The sequence below is a fragment of the Electrophorus electricus genome, chromosome 26 (genome assembly GCF_041902795.1).
Source record: "Electrophorus electricus isolate QZ-2024a chromosome 26, ASM4190279v1, whole genome shotgun sequence".
NCBI classification, from domain to species: domain Eukaryota; kingdom Metazoa; phylum Chordata; class Actinopteri; order Gymnotiformes; family Gymnotidae; genus Electrophorus; species Electrophorus electricus.
The window spans coordinates 9,433,159-9,451,714 of NC_137522.1; the positions used below are offsets into that span (position 1 = coordinate 9,433,159).

Sequence of the window (18,556 nt, forward strand, 5' to 3'; positions counted from 1 at the left end):
GGGCGTTGTCTCGCCAGTTAAATCTCTATACTATGAGACACGCCCTTTAAGTTAAAAGTCGTCCTTCTCCACCAAACTTATTCATTTTTGTAGCTCCGCCTTGAGATGCACCTCCGCTCCTGATTGGCTAAGGGGCCTATCAATCACCAGTCTCACAGCGCTTTCAGTTCCAGGGTGATATACAATCTATAGGCTACCGGAGGCAGAGAAGACTGACGCTCGGGCTTTTTTCTACTGTTATTAACCGTGACTCCGGTCACGGTCAAGCGTTTTATTTTGTAAAATATATTAAGGAGATTGTCAAAGGGCAGTAGAAAGAAATGAGTTATTGCGTGGATGTTTTGTGGCACCAAAAAAAAATGTAGCTAGCGAACCTGAATTGTAAAAGCAAACGCTCTCTTACCCTAACTAGCTCGCTAATCACCAGGGTAGGGTGGCAAAGAGTTTCGTATATGCAGTATTATTTTAGTATATAGTTTAGATTAGTATATGCAGTATTATTAGGCACCTTAATGGTTTTCATGCTGTCATTATGCGCCGTTTGTTAGCTAGCTAGATAGCGTGTTGGTTAGTTAGCTGGCGGACTAGCTGATGGACAGTTTTGCGGGCGGGCTGTGCGACTACTCGGGCGTTGCTTGGTCTTGGTATTGGGGCGGTTAGCTGAGCTAGTGAGAAAAATACAGCACGGATGTCGTGGCAGGCAAGTTTGTCCCGTCGTCTCCGGGACTCTAGACGGTAGTCCGACTGCTGGTGGAAGAGTTCATTTCAGTCTGAGTGGTAGCTATCTAGGCTTTGTTTTCGATTGAACGTTAATGAGCCGTGTTGTTAATTACACCGCCAGCTAAGCTAGCCCTAGCTGTCCTCCGCTACCATATCTGTGCACACCAGTGGGATTTCTGGTAACTAAATCAGATGAACGTTGGCTTCGGCTGTTTTGTTCGCTATAGTGACACTAAGTTCTTTATTTATTTAGTACTTAACGTTATACCTACGTGTGTCGGTGCTGTAAGGCACATTTTCCTATTCACTTTTTAGTCGTAGGCCCTAACGTTATAGCATCCCCATTCTCTTATCTAGCGAGAATAGCTAGCCTTAGTTAGCTAACTAGCTAACCAGCAAGTGAGTTTGTTTTATATTTAAATGCCTGCGCGTTATGCCTTGTTTTTAGCATTAATAGCCACTTAAAGTTGTATTCCCATCCTGCCCCATTACTGTTGTCAAAAAGGGAACCACCTTCTTAAAACCCTTCTTCGCGTGTCTTCAAAAAAAAAGCCCCAAAAAACAATCGGTTCTTAAAACACTGCGGTGATGACACTGGAGTCCATGATGGCTTGCTGTCTGAGTGAGGAGGCTAAGGAGTCAAAACGAATTAACGCAGAGATCGACAAACAGCTTCGCAGAGACAAACGCGACGCCAGACGAGAGCTTAAACTACTTCTCCTGGGTACGGCAACAGCTTTCTCCAAACGTATTCTAAAATGTCCAGTCAAAAGTGGCGCGGGTAACGCGCAACTTTACGGTTTATGTATATGCTCAATTGCTAGCCTGTATGTGAGGTTCTCTATAGTTTATAATTCAGGCATTTGGTATACAGTTTTAAACTAATGAAAAGGATCCCCAGACTGTTTGACGTTGCTCCTTGTGCGACTTCTGAACTGCATTACAATGCGTGCGTGCTCTTACAGTAGCAACTAGTAACCAGTATCTGTCATGAAGTGTGAGAGGCTGTTTTTTTCTGTTTCCACCTTTCAGGACATATATTTCTCAGTAAAACCTTATTTCCTGCCTTGATTAGCTGTAATCATTATTTATGCTCTGAAATCTTTTAATATATTTTAGTATTTATAAAACATATTAAACAAATCAAGCTAATAATAAGTTAAATTAATGGAAATTTCTCATCATGTTGTATCTGCTCTTGCCATTGTAACAACACTGTTATTCAATTCTTCCAGGTAACCTTCCATTAAGTTTGTATGTGTAGTGAAAAATGTATGCAAATAATAATCTCAGAGATTTTAAATGTTGGTTCCAGACATGGTTTATGAAGGGTACACTTTGGAAATAACTTGGATACTGCTTTAGGTTGCCCAACTTGTAAGCAATAATGTGCATAATGCCTTGTGCAGTTGTGCGCACACTCATGGGGCCCTTTTTTTGTGGTGTGGTCAACCGAATGGTCCATGAAGGCTGTCTTACATGGCTCAAGTACCCAGTGAAGCCAAACAGCCACGTGAGAAACCAGTGGCTTTTGCGAGGAGTCATGCAAAGGAAAGGAATGAAGATATGCACCAAGGGAAGAGGGCAGGAAGCGTGTGACCGCTCGGTGTCACGCCGCGCCTGGGCTTGCTTTAGGCCGTCTCAAGGATGTGCAGATGCGGTGCACTTTCTCTGTGGAACGGAGCAGAGCGGTTTTAATTGTCAGCATTCCCCGCAGATGCTGTCAGAATGCTTGTTGCGCTGCAGTTCGCCTCCTTTATTACTTTACCGGGTAATTGTGGTTATACTTTGAAGGAACTGCTGGGTTCCTGCCCATGATGGTCCGAAAGCGGCCACATTAGTTCTCACATGTCCTCGACTACTTGCACGACCATTTAGTTGTCCAGCAAAACTACTTTTTCAGCCAAGCACCGGAGCCTGAATTTTGCCCTTAGACACTGCAGCCCAGGATTCACATACAGTATTTTTACATGTTTGCTTAGGTTTTCTGAAGGTAGTTTGTCCACTGCCACCGCAATGAGATTATTAAAATGTTACTTTGGGTGCAATAACATGGTAAAACATTCTGAAAACTCAGTCATACAGCTGTAATACCTTCAACTGGTGTTGAGGCAGTCCCAGATTTAATTGGATTTTTATTGGCAAACATGATGTAGCATTTAATATATATAATCAAGATAGTCACATTAAGCAACTCCTTGGTACAGATTAGTCCCATATTGTGTTTTGCGTGTATGGCCCTGCTGTTGCCTGCAGGGCCATGCTGGTTTGGGAGCCTGCAGCCTAGTGTTGGGTTCAGGTCATCTGGCAATTATGGCAGGGAAAACTGCTCAAGGAGCGGAGTGGTGGCCCATAGAACCTTTGATAAACTGCAGACAGAAAGCTGTGCAGAAAATGAACTGAGAAGCACATAGTGTGGCCTGGCTGGGTTGCCAGATGTAAACTGTTACAGACCTGAAATTGTGATCCAGTGCACAGGCCAACTTGGGTGTCAACACGCTACCATATACAAATTTAAAAGATCATTTTAATTTCGACCGTTGGTAAAGAGAGGTGGCAAAGCTTTGAATTGTATATCCATACTTGACTCAAATTCCACCAAGTTAAATTCCTTTCATGTAGAAACGCATTTGGGCAATAAACTGATTCTGATTCTGATTGCTGTCCCTTCCAAAGGCCTCCGACCAAGTTGTAAGTTGTCTGACATGGTTTTTCACATGCTGCTTCAGTTTATAAAACCTGAACTACTGGACTGCTGGTGGCCTTATTTGTATAATTGGTTCCTCTACATAGCACACATTCTTTCTGCTTAAAGTAAACACCAAAATCGAATTGCATCAGTTGTTAACAATCTGAATGACTCTGAGCTACGTTGTTGGAAAAAATGTCATGTGGAATCGGCAAGGTGGCCCGTGGTTGTAGTCCGACCTCGGCACCATCCGCTTTTGAATAAGTGCGCACAACAGGAGGAGGTGCTTTGTCAGGGTGGTGTTCAGTTTTCAGTGGACTCGGAGCCACGCAGCTGGGACGGGGCTGTGATGTTCTCGGTGAGCGTTCGTGTTCCCTTTACACATGGTGTCTCGGCTCTCTCCTCCTCGAGACAAATTACATCCGGTTTCACAGCCCTGTAGGGTTTTAAAGCTTTGGCTGGCACTGTGTGTACTAGGTTCAGGTTTCTGTTTGCATTGGGTGTTTTGCCATGTTGCTCAGACATCGCAACATTTGTGAGCGAGCGCACACGGGCGATCTTGTGTAGGTCAACGTTATGCCTTTTAATGGTTATTGCAATATTGACTTTTGCAGCACTGATATTGTGGAGGGTCGCAATATGTAAATAAGCCTTTGAGCAGTTCTGTAAACTAATTGTGTGCAGTGAGCATCTTGACAAATACGTTCCTGATGAGTGTGTTGTGAAGAACAAAGCCGTTAACCTGACTCAGCAGACAAATGATTAAAATAATGTAGGTCTAGTCATGTCACAATCATGCCAGGGCTGTGTAAATGTTCCTGAAGGGTTCGACTTCACGTTGGTTTGGTGATTCTCCTACTCTGCCATACCGGCCAAACTTGGTGATTCACAGATGAGTTACGTCAGGTATGTTTGAGCAGGGAAATGACCCAGGGCCTCCAGCACCAAAGCTGGGTGACCTGCATGAAGTGTTTACCAATGTTTTATTTATTTATTTAATCCCGCGAGCAACCCCCCCCAGTGGCTATACATAGCAGCATGGTCAGAGTGTATTTTACACATCTTGTGCTATGAAAAGAGGCTAGAGAGAGACAGTGAGGGAGAGCTGGACATGTGTACGTGTGTGTGAGGGAGATGAGAGGAAAAGTCTGTTAGTTAGCTTTCTCCACTCAAGAGACCTCAAGCAGTAGCTCTCCATACCAGCCCACACTATGGCTGCACACACAAATGCATGCTGTTGCTGTGTCACATGATCCACATGAAGTCAAAGAGTGCACTGAGAGGCTGGGCCTCACTAAAAGCTCTGATGATTAATTTTATAGGAATGGCAGTCAATTAGTGCTGCACAAATGAGATCACGCTAATTTGACTACTAGCAGCATGGAAAGCTGTTTGGACAAAACCAATGTGCTTGAGTCTGCCATCTCTTTTGGCATCAGGACAACAGGACTGCAACCTTGACTGCTTCTACCTGTACACAGTGTGCACCATCTAATCTTTACCTGCCTAAGAAGTCTTAGTGTATCTACTCCATAATGCGTGTGTGGTAGACACTCGGTGAGTTACATGTGCTGAAGTGTACGCTTGTTCTTGGGCACACCCTACCCAAGACCAACATTCATGCAGTAGACCAGCAGGGCTGGTGTGCGTTAATTCTACTGACATGAAAGTGGCAGAATTACTGGAACCCCTGACATGGAAGTTGATTTAACCCTGTATTGAGGTTAGAGTTGTGATTTTGCGTCAGGTCTGTTTAGTTCAGACCCCATATCCTTAATTGGCTTTTAATCCAGAGGTCAAAACATCCTTTGCAAAGTGTTGCTTTTGTTTAAACCAAGCAACTCTTATTTTTGTAGTGTCAGTCATCATTGGGCCTGTACTGCTTAATCTCAGAATCCATAGTCATGACAGCATCGCACATTTGATGCGATTTAGACTAGAAACTACCTCCACTGTTTCACTACCTCTGTCTGACGCTCCGATAATTGGTGTGTTTATTTTTAAAAAAGCAGATGGGTTGTGAGTTTCCTGAGGCTTCACACTCAGTCAGGATGTTCACCGTACTGCTGCACGCTTCAGGGGGTTGGAAGTAACCCTGCCACGTTCAGTTTGGGGAAGGTGAACACCTATGATTGGATGTTGCCAAGCTGAACGTTTTAATTTAAAAAAAATTATTTGCCTGATATCAAAACTGCCTGGTCCTTTCTCTAACGGAGGTTGTGATACTAATGATCTTAACAGACCCAGCAGTGGAGGGGGTCTAGGAAAAACAGCAAAACCACTGAGATTGGGCAGTGGATTCGGTTTTGGTTATTTCGCTAGAACACTTTGCAGTAAAAATCCTGGTCGTGTTTGGTACTGTCCAATGCTACCAGTAACTGATTACTTCTAGTTTGCATAGGTACCCACTACTTTGTGTAACTGTGTTCAGATTTGGCCGTCCACACCGAAAACTGCATTTCATTAAAGCGTACATGGACAGCGCAGGCTGAATGTCGGGTGACGTTAACTAGCTCATCTTTCCATATCTCTCACCACGAGGAATCGGCTGTGCAGGACGGCTTCTGATCTGAGGGCTGTTAACTGGCAGCAGCCTGATGTGGTGTAGTGTTGTTTAGAACATTAACCGCACATTTCTGACCGCAGAGTAATAAGGCACCTGCCAATTTGCATGCGAGTTGAATGCTTTGCAAACTCTAACCTCATGATTTCCGTGCACAAGAGTGGTTGTTGGATGGAGAGAAGCCTACCGCCTACATGCAGGTAGGGAGGCAGGCTTTTCTCATTTAAAGGCTGGAGAAATAATTTAGTCTTCAGCATAAACATTCAATACACCACCAGCTCACGTGAGGGTAGATTTAGCCATTGATATGTAGGGCTAAAGTTACTAACTATTGACGCACAGGTTTGTGCTTAATTATGCTTCTTTTGTGTAGCTTAGATATGAGTGAAGGTGTCATGCCAGTGTAAACAGGCCTTTGTTGATTGTTCCTGTTTTATGTTTAGACCTATATGCCAGTCTACATTTAAGCCAGAAACATCCTGTGCTGTTTTAAAGGACGATCCAGTCATCATAATGGACACATGCTTTCCATCTTACCCAGTACTATGAGTTTTGACTAAACAGGAACCAAAATATAGAAGTCCATCATAGAACAAGGAGCACAGGTAAGGCATTTAGAGCAGAGTTCTACATACAGATGGGGCATCTTTACATTTACATTTATGGCATTTAGATGGGGCATCTTGTTATGCCTGCTGTCTCGGTAACCATCAATCAACACTTCTTTGTTTTTTATTTTTCCCCCCTGAATCAAGCCCCACTGTCATCTGTCCAGGTGGCTTTTTTGCCCTTCTCCCTCCTCATTCACACACGTTTCATTTCTTTGGATCTCAGTTGCTCCTAGGACGAGTTTAAAGGGTCTTGTCTGGGACTCGGTCCGGCCGATTGCTTTCCCTTCCCAGGGGACCGGAGTGCATGGAGGGTGAGAGGCCTTAAATCTGGAGCTGGAGTGCAGGTGGAAGACGCGGGAAGGACGGCTTTTATATCCGCCTGCGGCTGTCTGCGGCGGCTGTAGACCAGATTAATGGATGATGCCTGCTCCAGACCTTCATCCTGCCTTTTGCTGTAGTAGGACTGAGCTCCCTTGTCTGTGGTTAGACGGTGGTCTCCTCTCCTGAGGTTAGAAGGGGAGCTTTGACGAGCAGATCCTGGCCAGTCTGTTCCACTGCCCACCTCTCTCTAAAGGAGACCCAACTTTGAGTAAGACATCTTCATTCCATTCAGCAGCAAAACTATGTTCTCTGCACCCTTTTTGGCTGGCTGACTGATCCACTTGTAGCTTTTCAGTCACATTAGATTGTAGTGTTCAGTGTCGAACAGTGCCCTCATCACTGTTCCATTCACGCATGGTGCGTGTCCATCATTTTAGCTATTAGCTTGAACATATTGCCTTGCATACAGCAAAATCCCGTCAGGTAACCAAAATATGTTGTGCTTGAAAAGCGGTCTACTTTAAACTGGACTGCTATATTTGAATGATCGTTCCTATTCTCGGTCTGGTCCTCTGCCTGGGCGGAGCCTGTTATTTGCTTTGCGGGGGGGCGGGGGAAGCTTTAGACCCACTCTTTGAAATTCAGTTTACCGCCTGCTGAATGCTGCCAGGGGTTGCCATGGCGACCATGGCTTGCACCAGGCCTGCGTACAGCAGAGAATGTAGCCCAGTGATCCTGACATTTTTATTTATTTCTGTACTTGTCTATTTGCTTATATATTTATTTGAATGTGAAGCTTGTCTGCTATTCTGCCGCTTGTCTGCTATTCTGCAAGGTCAACACTGTGTACAGGTGAGCTCTCATACAGCGGCTGGTCCATGGGGAAGTGTGTGTCTGAGGCCTGACCTAGTTTACTTCACGGCTTGGCTTGGCAGGGAAGAAACGGAGTGCTCCAAAAGAATTTTGTCATTAAAAATGTCAGACCAAGGGTGTCTTGTCCTGAAAACACTTGATCAGTGATCAGTAAGGCACTTTTGGATTTAGATTTCATTTGAACTTGTATATCAGAATAAGCATTTGGTTAATCTTGATGAAACTGTACCATCATTTCTCTGGAAAATGTTCCAGAGGCTACATTGCAGAATTGAGTGCAGAATAATAACCTGCATAACCTGTGAATAAAGTAACGCCTGTCATGTCTGTGATGGATTTATTCCCCAGACTCTGGTGGGATGTTGCTACATGTTTGTGACATCAGCTGATATGGAGGTTACCAGTTGGTCGTTTGAGTAACCAGAAGGAAGATTACAAGGCCCAGAGACAGTGATGAGAGTCTGCAGGAGGGGCCTGTGCATCGTTGCTTACTCAGAACTTAGCTTCGCTCTTATGGGTGAGGGAGTCGGTTACGCAACCAAACTGTTTAATGGATTTCTCCTCTGTGGACGTGTGTGCGCGAGTGAGAGAAAGACAGAGAGGATGAGGTCAGCATATGATGAGCTAGAATTTTTATCCACTCAATTTAGCTGTCTATTTTATCACAACAGCAGTTCTAATCGCTTCGTCTGAAGTATATTTTTTATTTCAATATTAAAGGGCCGCTGACTTCGCAAAGCACATTTAACATTCTTGTTTTGCTATCCGCACAACTTCTACTGGAGCGCATCTTTGTCGTCTCACGCCTCCCGATGGCGAGTCAGGAGGCCGGGTGCCTGCCGACCCCTGGGGGATTTCTGCGTGCGCAGCTAAAAGCGTTGCTGACCCTCACACCTCCCCCGTTGCACCCCCCCCCCCAGGTACAGGTGAGAGCGGAAAGAGCACGTTCATCAAACAGATGCGCATCATCCACGGGTCGGGCTACACTGACGAGGACCGGCGCAGCTACACCAAGCTCGTCTACCAGAACATCTTCACCTCCATGCAGGCCATGATCCGTGCCATGGACAACCTCAAGATCCCGTACAAGTACGAGCAGAACAAGGTGAGGACCGCGGGCTGGGGGGCTGGGGGGCTGGGGTGGGGGGGGGGGGGGGCGGAGCTCACATGCAGAAGCGTGACAGGAGCGGCTGGGAGGGGGGCGGGGTTCAGAATATTTAGTGAGGTGTTTTAAAAAAACAAACAAACAAACAAACAAAAACCTCAGCCATCAGTTTTAGCTAGTTGCAAATAGCATGGGAATTGATTGGAAATGTTCTGCGTCTGGGGACATGTCTCGGAAATTCCAAGATTATTGTAATGTGATTCTGGTACTTTTTTTAAAGAAGGGCCTCTGTTCTTGATTAATTGCAAGTTGAAATGTTGTTCAGGACTGGAATTTGGAGTTCCTCCCTGGAAGGGGGACAGGACGTCTTTTGACATCTTTCACCCTTTAGAATGGTAGTGTGTGTGTGGTGATGGAGGTGTTTGATGTCCGTCCGCAGGCCAATGCTTTGCAGGTGAGAGAGGTGGATGTGGAGAAGGTGTGCTCCTTTGACCAGCCCTACATCAACGCGGTAAAGATGCTATGGGCTGATCCAGGCATCCAGGAGGCCTATGACCGCAGGAGAGAGTACCAGCTCTCCGACTCCACCAAATAGTCAGTCTTCCTGCTTCCTTATGAGGACTGCTCCAAGCATGCCCTGCTTTTGTTTACACTATTGCTTTTAATCTAATAATAACTATTACTACTCTCCAATAACTAGTTGATTTGTTAAAAATACGTTTAGCTGCCGGTGGTGCGCTGGCCGAGATGCAGCGCATCACAGTGTGTCATGACCAGTCTGCTGATTGTGTAACAATAACTGTCTCAATATGTGTAGCATGTGCTCAGGTACATATGCATGTTTGCTATGTTTGTCATTCGCTCCATCCTAACAGTTAACTTGGTGATTTAGAGCACTTATCAGCTACAGGGTACATACCCCCCCCCCCCCCCAAGCAGGATGTGCCCACCATCGCCATCATAGAGTACCCTTTCCACCTGGAGAATATAATCCTCAGGTGCTGCAGACGTCCAGAACCTCTGTGGCCGCAATGTCTCCACTGCCTCCTGCCCCGGGCACTGCTGCCTTGGTCCCCGCCCCAATCGCATTCTCCCTCCCTGAGACCAGCTCTGTCAGGCTCTGCTACTACTGCCAGCTCTGGACCTGATACCCCAGATCAAAGACTTGTTGTTTGAATGGCCACGTTAAAAAGATCAGCAAGGGCACTGGGCAGCTGGGCTTGGTGGGGGTGGGGGCAGATTCTGAGGGATTATTGGTTCTCATTCAGGACTCCAGCGATCCCCTTAGTGCTGATGTGGGGGGGAGCCCTGGACCACTGGCTCTGACTGCAACGTGATTATCTGCCCTCATACCTTTTCTTTTTCTCTGCTTCTCCCACTTCCTCTATCTCTTGCTACATCTTTTTTGCGTCTTCTTTCCTCTTCTAGCTATCTAAGTGATTTGGACCGTATCGCAGACTCGTCATATCTGCCAACCCAACAAGATGTGCTTAGGGTTCGCGTCCCAACCACAGGAATCATTGAATATCCTTTCGACTTGCAAAGCATCATTTTCAGGTAGAAAACTGTGGGAAAGTCATGTTCTGTTTGCATGTCTTCATGGTCATTTTTTGCTGCGGACTCATCACAGCCAGTCACGTTTGTCTGCTGTGGTTGACGGAGAAATGTCAAGTGCTGTTCAGCCCATAACCCATTCCTACTTTCTGTGACCTGGACACGTGAGAATGTTCCTTTCACTCATTAATCATCGTCTTTATCCCATTTTAAACATGCCCGAAGTCCCAGCAGTTCCAGTTGTAGTGTAGCTGGGTTGCAGAACGTGATTGGCTGGTTCTGATCTTTTGGCTGGGTGCTTGGACTGACTGAGTTGAGGGCTGGAATGCAGCATTGCAGGATTTAGTCTACCATGTTAGCATGACCAAGAATCCTCGCCGTGTCCCGCCGTCCTCTTCCTCCAGTAGGAGAGAGCAGGAGAGGATGTCGCTGAAGCGGAGTGATTACGAAAGCGCGTGGATCGACAGGAAGCCAGCGCGCTGAGCCTGCCTACGCGGGCCAGCGCCAGAAATAGCCCCGCTGCCAACGGTGCTCAGCTCAAGAGGTTCCCCCTCCGCTCCGCTGGCCTGCACAAGCCAGCGTTCTAAGCACATTCACTGCGCTGTATTTTGCAGGGCCGTTTCTTCCTTTCAAACATTTGTTTGTTTGTGGGGGTTTTTTTGTTTGTTTTTTTGAGCAAAGTATCAAACATTCTGCAGATCCTGTCAGTATATCAGCTAGCAAGGGCCATTTGGACACGGAATGACGGTTTTAACCTAGCCTTTAGCAGTTTAACCAAGCCTAGGACCATCCGTGCATTGGGAATCTCAAACAGAAGCGGCGGGAAATTTTCAAGAAAATAAACGGAGCAGTCTGGAGCCATAATGGCTGAGCAGGCCAAACGTCTGTGCTTCACGGATGAGATTGTCTCGCATGCGCGCTCTCCCCCGGCTCATCCTACTCGGGAGCACTTATCCCCGCAACTAGGTCAGTCAGTCACGGTAGCTGCAGGAAAAGAGGTTGCCCGATGCCCGGCTGCTTTATTTTCGGCTGGCGCTCCTGGATGTGCCCATTTTATCAGTGCGGACGAGCCTGGCTGCCCCGGCGCTGCAGGTAAATGGAGGCGACGGAGCAGGGCAAAGCTGCTCCCATCCGCCCTCGTTTTACCTCGCTGTGCTACTTGTATCAGCCCGATCGGAATCGGATCGTTAGGTGGGCTGATCACCTCTGTGATTTGGCACGTTTGTCATTCAAACCCCTTAAGGGCAGTCGGATGCCTTGGTCATGGGTGTCTTGGCAGGAGCACTGTAATGCGAACATCTGCACAGCTCAGCCGATTCTGGTCATGGTGCCAAAATGACCAATGGAGAGACGAGTTGTAGAAGTGGCACGGACTGGGGCTCCAGCACTGAGAACCATAAAGAGTTCTTCCACCCTTCTACACCCGCCGCGTCCTCTCGTGTTGCCGACGTTGGTGCTTCGCCACCCCGAGGGCGGCCCAGGATCCGAGGAATGCGTCGGATCTGCACGTCTTTCGGAGTCGCTCTTTCCAGCATGATGTTCTAGCAGGAAACATAAAAAAACGTCATGTTCCCTACATGTCGTTCTGTGCACGGGTCATCCTTTAGGTAGCTGGTGCAGTCTGCTTCATGCCCCATCACCCTTGACCTCTGCTCGTCATTTAGATCAGACCAGAAGAGCATTAACTTTCACGATCATGGACAGGTTTAAGAAATCAGACAGTCGGAGCTCAGATTTTTCCTTTTGGCGTTTTATAAGTGAAGACATGTTGGGTTCAGGGTATAGTGTCCATGGTTTTCTTTACTTGGACATATGCTGACTGAAAGCAGTTCTCATCATTGTTCTAGTGTTATGAATATAGTGCCATCTGAGTGCTCTGGCATTTGCACATGCAAAAACAGATGAGTGTGCTTCATTTGAACTAATGCTCTTGATCAACAAATGGTGCAATGGTGCTGTTTACTGGAAAAGACTAAACATGGATTCTGGCTAGACTCTGAAACCTGAGATCATCTGATGCATGTCCAAGTGAATTAAGCTGTACATTTATCAAACTGTTCCTGTAAGTCATCTCTTGTTGGTGCCTGGAAAACACTTACTAGCTGTATAAGCCTTCTGTGAATGTCATAAGAAAAGAACTTTCAGGTAACAAGTTCAAGATTCTCAGATTATTGAAAAAGAATGTTGAGATTTGCGTGTGATTTGTTGCCGTCTGTATAGGCTGCACAGCAACTGCCATGTACAGCATGGTCGATGTTATTTCATCAAATTTTCAGGCCATTGCTAATTTATTCGAAGACGTTAAGTACAGTTCATGATTAATCATTACTTTATTTTTTATTGGCATTGTAAGTGTATGCAGAAATCAACATGGGTCTTGGCTTTACCTTGGAGGTAAAGAGCTCATCATAATGGCTCCGATTTTGCGACACTTTATCCCGTTCCGTCTTCCCTCTGCCTCAGGATGGTGGACGTCGGGGGCCAGAGGTCGGAGCGCAGGAAATGGATCCACTGCTTTGAGAACGTGACATCCATCATGTTCCTGGTGGCCCTGAGCGAGTACGACCAGGTTCTGGTGGAGTCGGACAATGAGGTGCGCTGATCCACAGGGGGGTGACTGCTGAGGGGTGCCACCTGAAGAAACAAAAAAAAAATTAGGAGTCTGCTTAAAACTCCCAGCGAAGCTATACCAAGTTTATTAGCACTGAAAGAGCAAGTGTCTCGTTTTTCTTCCTAATGACCCATGCAGAGGGTGAGCGAGTAAGAGTGCAGCAGGCAGGTTTAATTAGACCAGGGGCAGCGATTGCATCATTCTCAGACTTGTACTGGTGCACTATGCACTCCGGAAACGCGGCTGCCGTTGAAGGAGTAGAGAATTGGAGAGGGGCATGAGGAGAGCGAAGGACGAAAATGCTAAGACTGCATGTCTGGAGGAAATGGTAATATGTAACATCTATTGGTTTAAAATCTGCATTTGAATCTTGAGTGCTAGTTAGCACTTAGATTGTACTTAGAGCTCATATGATGTCCTGATTTAATATCCACGACAGTGTATTTCAGTGAAATGCCAGGAAGTTTAAAAACCTCAAACTCGAGCAGATTTGCCAACAAGTTACACCCCCCCCCCCCCCCCCCCCCCTCATGTGCAGTGATGAGTGGTAAAATGCATGGTAGTTCAGTAGCTGGGCAGCAGGGCACTGGCGACTAGCTTCTCCACCCAGACCCTTGCTGTAGCAGCCGGGGGCATCTTTCATTCTCCAGCCGTCCCACACGGCTGAACCCGAGGGCTGTAGAACAGTGCTTATGCCCTTCTGCGTCCGATGGCGGGGGGTTGGGGGGGGGGGGGGTTGGGTGGTGAACGCAGGCCCTGGCTGGTGAGCTAAAGCCCTTGTGGTTTCCTTCTCTGGTTTCTAACACAGAACCGAATGGAAGAGAGCAAAGCCCTGTTCCGGACAATAATCACCTACCCCTGGTTCCAGAACTCCTCTGTCATTCTGTTCCTCAACAAAAAAGACCTGCTGGAGGAAAAGATCATGTACTCTCACCTCGTGGACTACTTCCCTGAATTTGACGGTAAATTCTTTGCCGCTTGTCCTAACCATGCTTTAGCTCCACAAGCTTTGAGTGGAAGACTACAGAGCCACCAAATGGTAAAGATGTGTATTACCATGTTAGATTCACAGTATACTAGATTGTGTGCGTTTGTGTGTTCTTTTGTATAAATTTATATGCAAGTATTGTGCTAATTTAGGTTAATTCTTTTCACATTTTTGGAGATTTTAGTCTTTGGCATGGAGAACATTGACAAATATACCTGTGTTTTTTTAACGTGGTTGACAAAACATAGTGCATAATTAGAGCCTTTCACTGCTGGTCTATAGTTGATATGGGTTTTAGTGCATATCTGCCCGTCTGCTTGCCGGTCAGGTCCGCAGAGAGATGCTCAGGCAGGCCGCGAGTTCATCCTGAAGATGTTTGTGGACCTGAATCCCGACAGTGATAAGATCATCTACTCTCACTTCACCTGCGCCACAGACACGGAGAACATCCGCTTCGTCTTCGCCGCTGTCAAAGACACCATCCTGCAGCTCAACCTGAAAGAGTACAACCTGGTGTGAGGAGGGATGGGTCGGGAGACGGAGGGATACCCTCACAGCCCGTGCACAACGTGAATTCTGCGCATACTCTACCCCCCCCAACACACACACACTCTCACACACGCACATACTTGTACCATAACCAAGACGGCAGACCAACACAACCCTATTCTTCCCAGGCACGGACGTTTCTCATTTGTTACTCCTTGTTTTAGCTATTGCTTTCACCCTGGCGGTATTATGTAGGCTCTCGTTTGCCCCGTCTGCTGAGCCCTCCACCACCCTCCGATTGGCTCTCCCATCGGAGGGCCTGGGCACTTGGGCCGAGCGTGGGAAGCGCCGGGGGCAAAAGGGCGGGCGGTGGGGTGAGCTCCAGCTGAGGGGGGCCGCAGGTAAAAGTTGCGTCGGAGGAGATGCTGACCTTGGCCAGAGCAAATCCCTCCTCCTGAAAGGCCACGCTGTTGGCACAGGTTGGCACTGCATGCCTCTCTAAGGCTAAACTTCACCTTTGAATGTAACTTGGTGCGATCTCTGGAATTGAATGTCTCTAAAGGCGTTTCATGGTGAATGGCAGAAACCATGCGCATTGCTTTTTGTTTTTGGTATATTAGGAAAAATTGAAAGATTATCTTACAATCTAGCACTACTGCTACACTCAGAAAAGCAACAGCTGTTCATGAGCTATGTGAAAGTAGAATCACACCAAATTAAGGGGTAGATCGAGAAGTGTTGTGACATTCCTCATATTCCATGTGTAGTTTTTACTGTAAAAATAGACAGGCCTGCATCATCAGTTAGATAACTTATGATAACTTTTAATGCACCGTGCAGTAGGTTTCCTTCTCCATTTGTACCATTTTGCCAAATTCATATTCAACTGTTTTGAAGTAAATAGTTTGCTACAGATGTTTTGCCAGTATTGGTCGCATATTCGGTACTGTTGAAGGGACAACGTGAATATATATTTACTGATGTACTCAGAAGTTTGCAAAACAAAATTGTATTTTATGTATGTTTACATGCATCGCTTAGAAACTGGGTCAAGAACTATAATCCACGTCTTATTTTGCCACATAGTATCTATTGTTTAGGTAGTGTGCTATGGTTGTGAAACACTATTAGTATGCAACGTGATGCGCTCTTATCCTGGTCAAATTTAACCAGTAAAATTCATTTCTGAAAGCTGCATTTGTACAAAGGAGGTTAAGAGCAACAATCTGAAGTCAGTTGTAACAGCCACGTCGTCCCTAACTTTCAAAGTGTTGAAACTGCTGTTTCGATGCTGAGCTTTCCTTTGGCTAACATGGTACATGAGAGTGCTGTACAAAGTGAAATCAATATTTTTTATTTATGTAACTTATGGACCAGATATATAATAATAATAATAATAATAATAATGGGACTAGTTCACCCCTGTGAGTCTAATGAAGGGGAGGAGTCTACACTGCTGTACAGATCTATTGGCTTGCAGTAGTTCATACATGGCTGTTGCAGTTCAATTCATGCTAAGAGGTTTTGTTGTTGTTGTTTATGCAAATAGGAAATTTGAGGGTTCATCAATGGTTATTAATTGGTCTATGCTTGCGTTTTGTAATAGAAGGAAGTATTGATCTGAGTACCATATGTTTCCTGGTAGCTCTTGGAACTTCATAGCTGATGAGTAGATGTTTTTTGGGGTTTTTTTTGTTTTTTTTTCTGTCTTTGCTATGTAATTCAGATGAGTTTTCATACTTTCATTACAAGGGCTAACTAAGGGTAAAGTTGATGGAAGGAAAGGACTTCACTGAGACTACTGACCAATAGGTGCAATGAAATGAGTATCTGAATCAGGGTGATGGTGTGTTGGGGTTTGGGTGGAGCTATTATTGTCAGCGCAGGCTCAGTTTTCAAGGTGTCCCAGGGATACAACTTTCAAACCGTATGTTCAGTTTAGCTTAAACAGACCACCATATGAAACCTGTAGTAACTGTGGGCTTCAGGTGAAAACGATTAAAGAATCCAAACTCCCATTTGCTAATGTATACTGTACTCTTGCGGTTGAAATGTGGAGTCATGGTTAATATAGTTGTATAGAAATTATGTGGAACTATTAAGTATGTTTTAGGCAAACGGGGGAACAACGTACATCATTCCTAATAATTTTCACAAGCATCGCATACATTTTATGCAGTTATTGGTTGGGTGCAATAACAGAGGCCTGTCGATAACGGAGCCCTGTCTGATAATACAGGTTTGTGCTCTGGCCCAGTTATTAAAAGCACTTACTTTTCCTTTGTGGTCATGCCCAACATGGATATAGATTTATTGCATATTTGCAATGGTAAGGAATTATGTCCCATTTACTGATGGCAGAACTTCTTGTGTTTAATAACAGTGATCAGTGTGTTTCTTTGATCTTTTGGTGCTTGTCCTTGTCAGGGCAAAGGATCCAGATAGGGTGGCGCAGCCTGAGAATAGCATTAATCTATGCTGTCAACTGCACGTACAAGTAATTAGGATCTTAGTGCCACAAAAATCACTTAAATGAGAATAATTTATGATCTTTCTTGTATTTGGGTGTATTGGAGGTTTTATTGGGGGGGTGGTCACTGTTTGCACTGTATGTGGTTATCTTTCATATATCTTAGTATTATAGACTCTAGGCCCTGTACAGAAGTATTGACGGTTTTTTGACAGCAGCAGTTGTGATTATCATGTGCTCTCTCTAATGAGGTCATATCCTAGGTGAAGAATTCAGGGGCTGGGCCAGTAAAACCGCCACAGGTTTTCTTTCTGGGTTTTTTGTTTGTTTTTGTTTTGTTTGTTGTTTTTTTTCCCTTCTTTTTATCTTTTCTTTCATCTTTCTTAACAGAAACATCAAATCACAATTGGCAATGTGTACTTGTTTCTATCAATACAAACACTAAGATTTGACTGAAGTTTCTGCAAGCAACATACTCTATACATCTTATGATTTCCCACTAACAGCAACAATATCGCAAAACACTACCGGAGTGCAATGTTCATGCAGCTCATATTTAAAACTAAATATGTGCTGTGAAAAAGCTTTATTCATTCATGTGCTTTCCAGTGACTGGGTGTCCGCGGCCAGGAGAGAAGTTTATCCAGCTTCGCGAGTTCATGGGTCTGTTTTTGTTCTCCCTGAGTCAGTGCACTGAGGCTGCTTTAGCAATAGTGGCTGAGTTCCTGCAACTTCTCTGTTTGTTCAAGCATGTTCCAGGTACTCTGAGGTGTGAACACTAATTAATTGAAATTATACTTTTTCTTGACATCCGCACTGATGTGGCGGATGCTAAAAATATGAAACTAACTTTTCCCCCCCGTAAATCTGATATCCTTAATTTACCTGAACACTTGTATGTAGGATCACTTAATATAAATGATATTTTTGGTTGCTTCTTTTTTTTTAATAACAGTTGAGAACTTTGTAGTGGTGTATAAAATCAAAGTAATGTATTATTTGTTTTTGCGTTTTTAAGCATACCAATTGTATATTGTTGTACTATAAAGTGTGCCAATCCCCTTTCTTTGTAGAGCCAGACTCATTAACAAGTGCCAAGATTGTGTAAAATCATAAAAAGGACATAGGTCTGTGTATTTTATCGTCCTGTTTTTAAAACAAACACCAAGTATGCGATTGTTAGAAAAGGACAATTCTTTGTTCTTTATTTAAGGTTAAGATGATAAACTGCTGTTTTTAAATGGAATTACATCATACATGCATGTATTTGTTTTTGCTGGGGAGGTCTGGGTGAGTGAGGAACCTTCGTTAATGAGGAAGTCTTTCAAAAAAGGGGGGCCTAATTGTTTATCATTTACAGTATTTTTTAGCCATATTTCTCTTGTATGTTTCATTTCAACCACTGTTGCCTGAAACTCATTGACATGAAAACGATTTTCATAGCCGTCTCCTTGAAACAAAATTTGTCCGTTTTAAATTGGAATAAACTTTGTTCCTATACTTTGTCGTGTTTTTGTTTTTATCTTAACCACTAAGCTATGAGCTACTACAGAATCAACCGA

General features: G+C 44.9%; 1 protein-coding gene across 2 annotated transcripts; it reads left to right on the forward strand.

The window, feature by feature from the left end:
• The first annotated feature begins 177 nt into the window (after positions 1–177).
• Positions 178–18,494, forward strand: LOC113591267 (guanine nucleotide-binding protein G(q) subunit alpha-like). Of its 2 annotated transcripts, none has more exons than XM_081708481.1 (7): positions 178–1,444; positions 8,704–8,882; positions 9,322–9,476; positions 10,311–10,439; positions 12,900–13,029; positions 13,856–14,009; positions 14,364–18,494. In XM_081708481.1, the coding sequence occupies exons 1-7, from the start codon at positions 1,309–1,311 to the stop codon at positions 14,552–14,554; spliced, it is 1,074 nt and encodes a 357-aa protein (XP_081564607.1). In that variant the 5' UTR covers positions 178–1,308; the 3' UTR covers positions 14,555–18,494. The 2 variants fall into 2 exon arrangements, with proteins under 2 accessions (XP_081564607.1, XP_035379039.1); XM_035523146.2 differs by having other exon boundaries at positions 179–1,444; positions 8,698–8,882.
• Positions 18,495–18,556: the final 62 nt, after the last annotated feature.

Excerpts from the sequence above, each read along its gene's own strand:
- LOC113591267 (XM_035523146.2), top strand. The coding sequence starts at position 1,309 with ATGACACTGGAGTCCATGATGGCTTGCTGTCTGAGTGAGGAGGCTAAG. Across the intron at positions 9,477-10,310 it reads CTCTCCGACTCCACCAAATA|CTATCTAAGTGATTTGGACC; the intron begins GTCAGTCTTCCT and ends TTCCTCTTCTAG. Across the intron at positions 14,010-14,363 it reads CTACTTCCCTGAATTTGACG|GTCCGCAGAGAGATGCTCAG; the intron begins GTAAATTCTTTG and ends CTTGCCGGTCAG.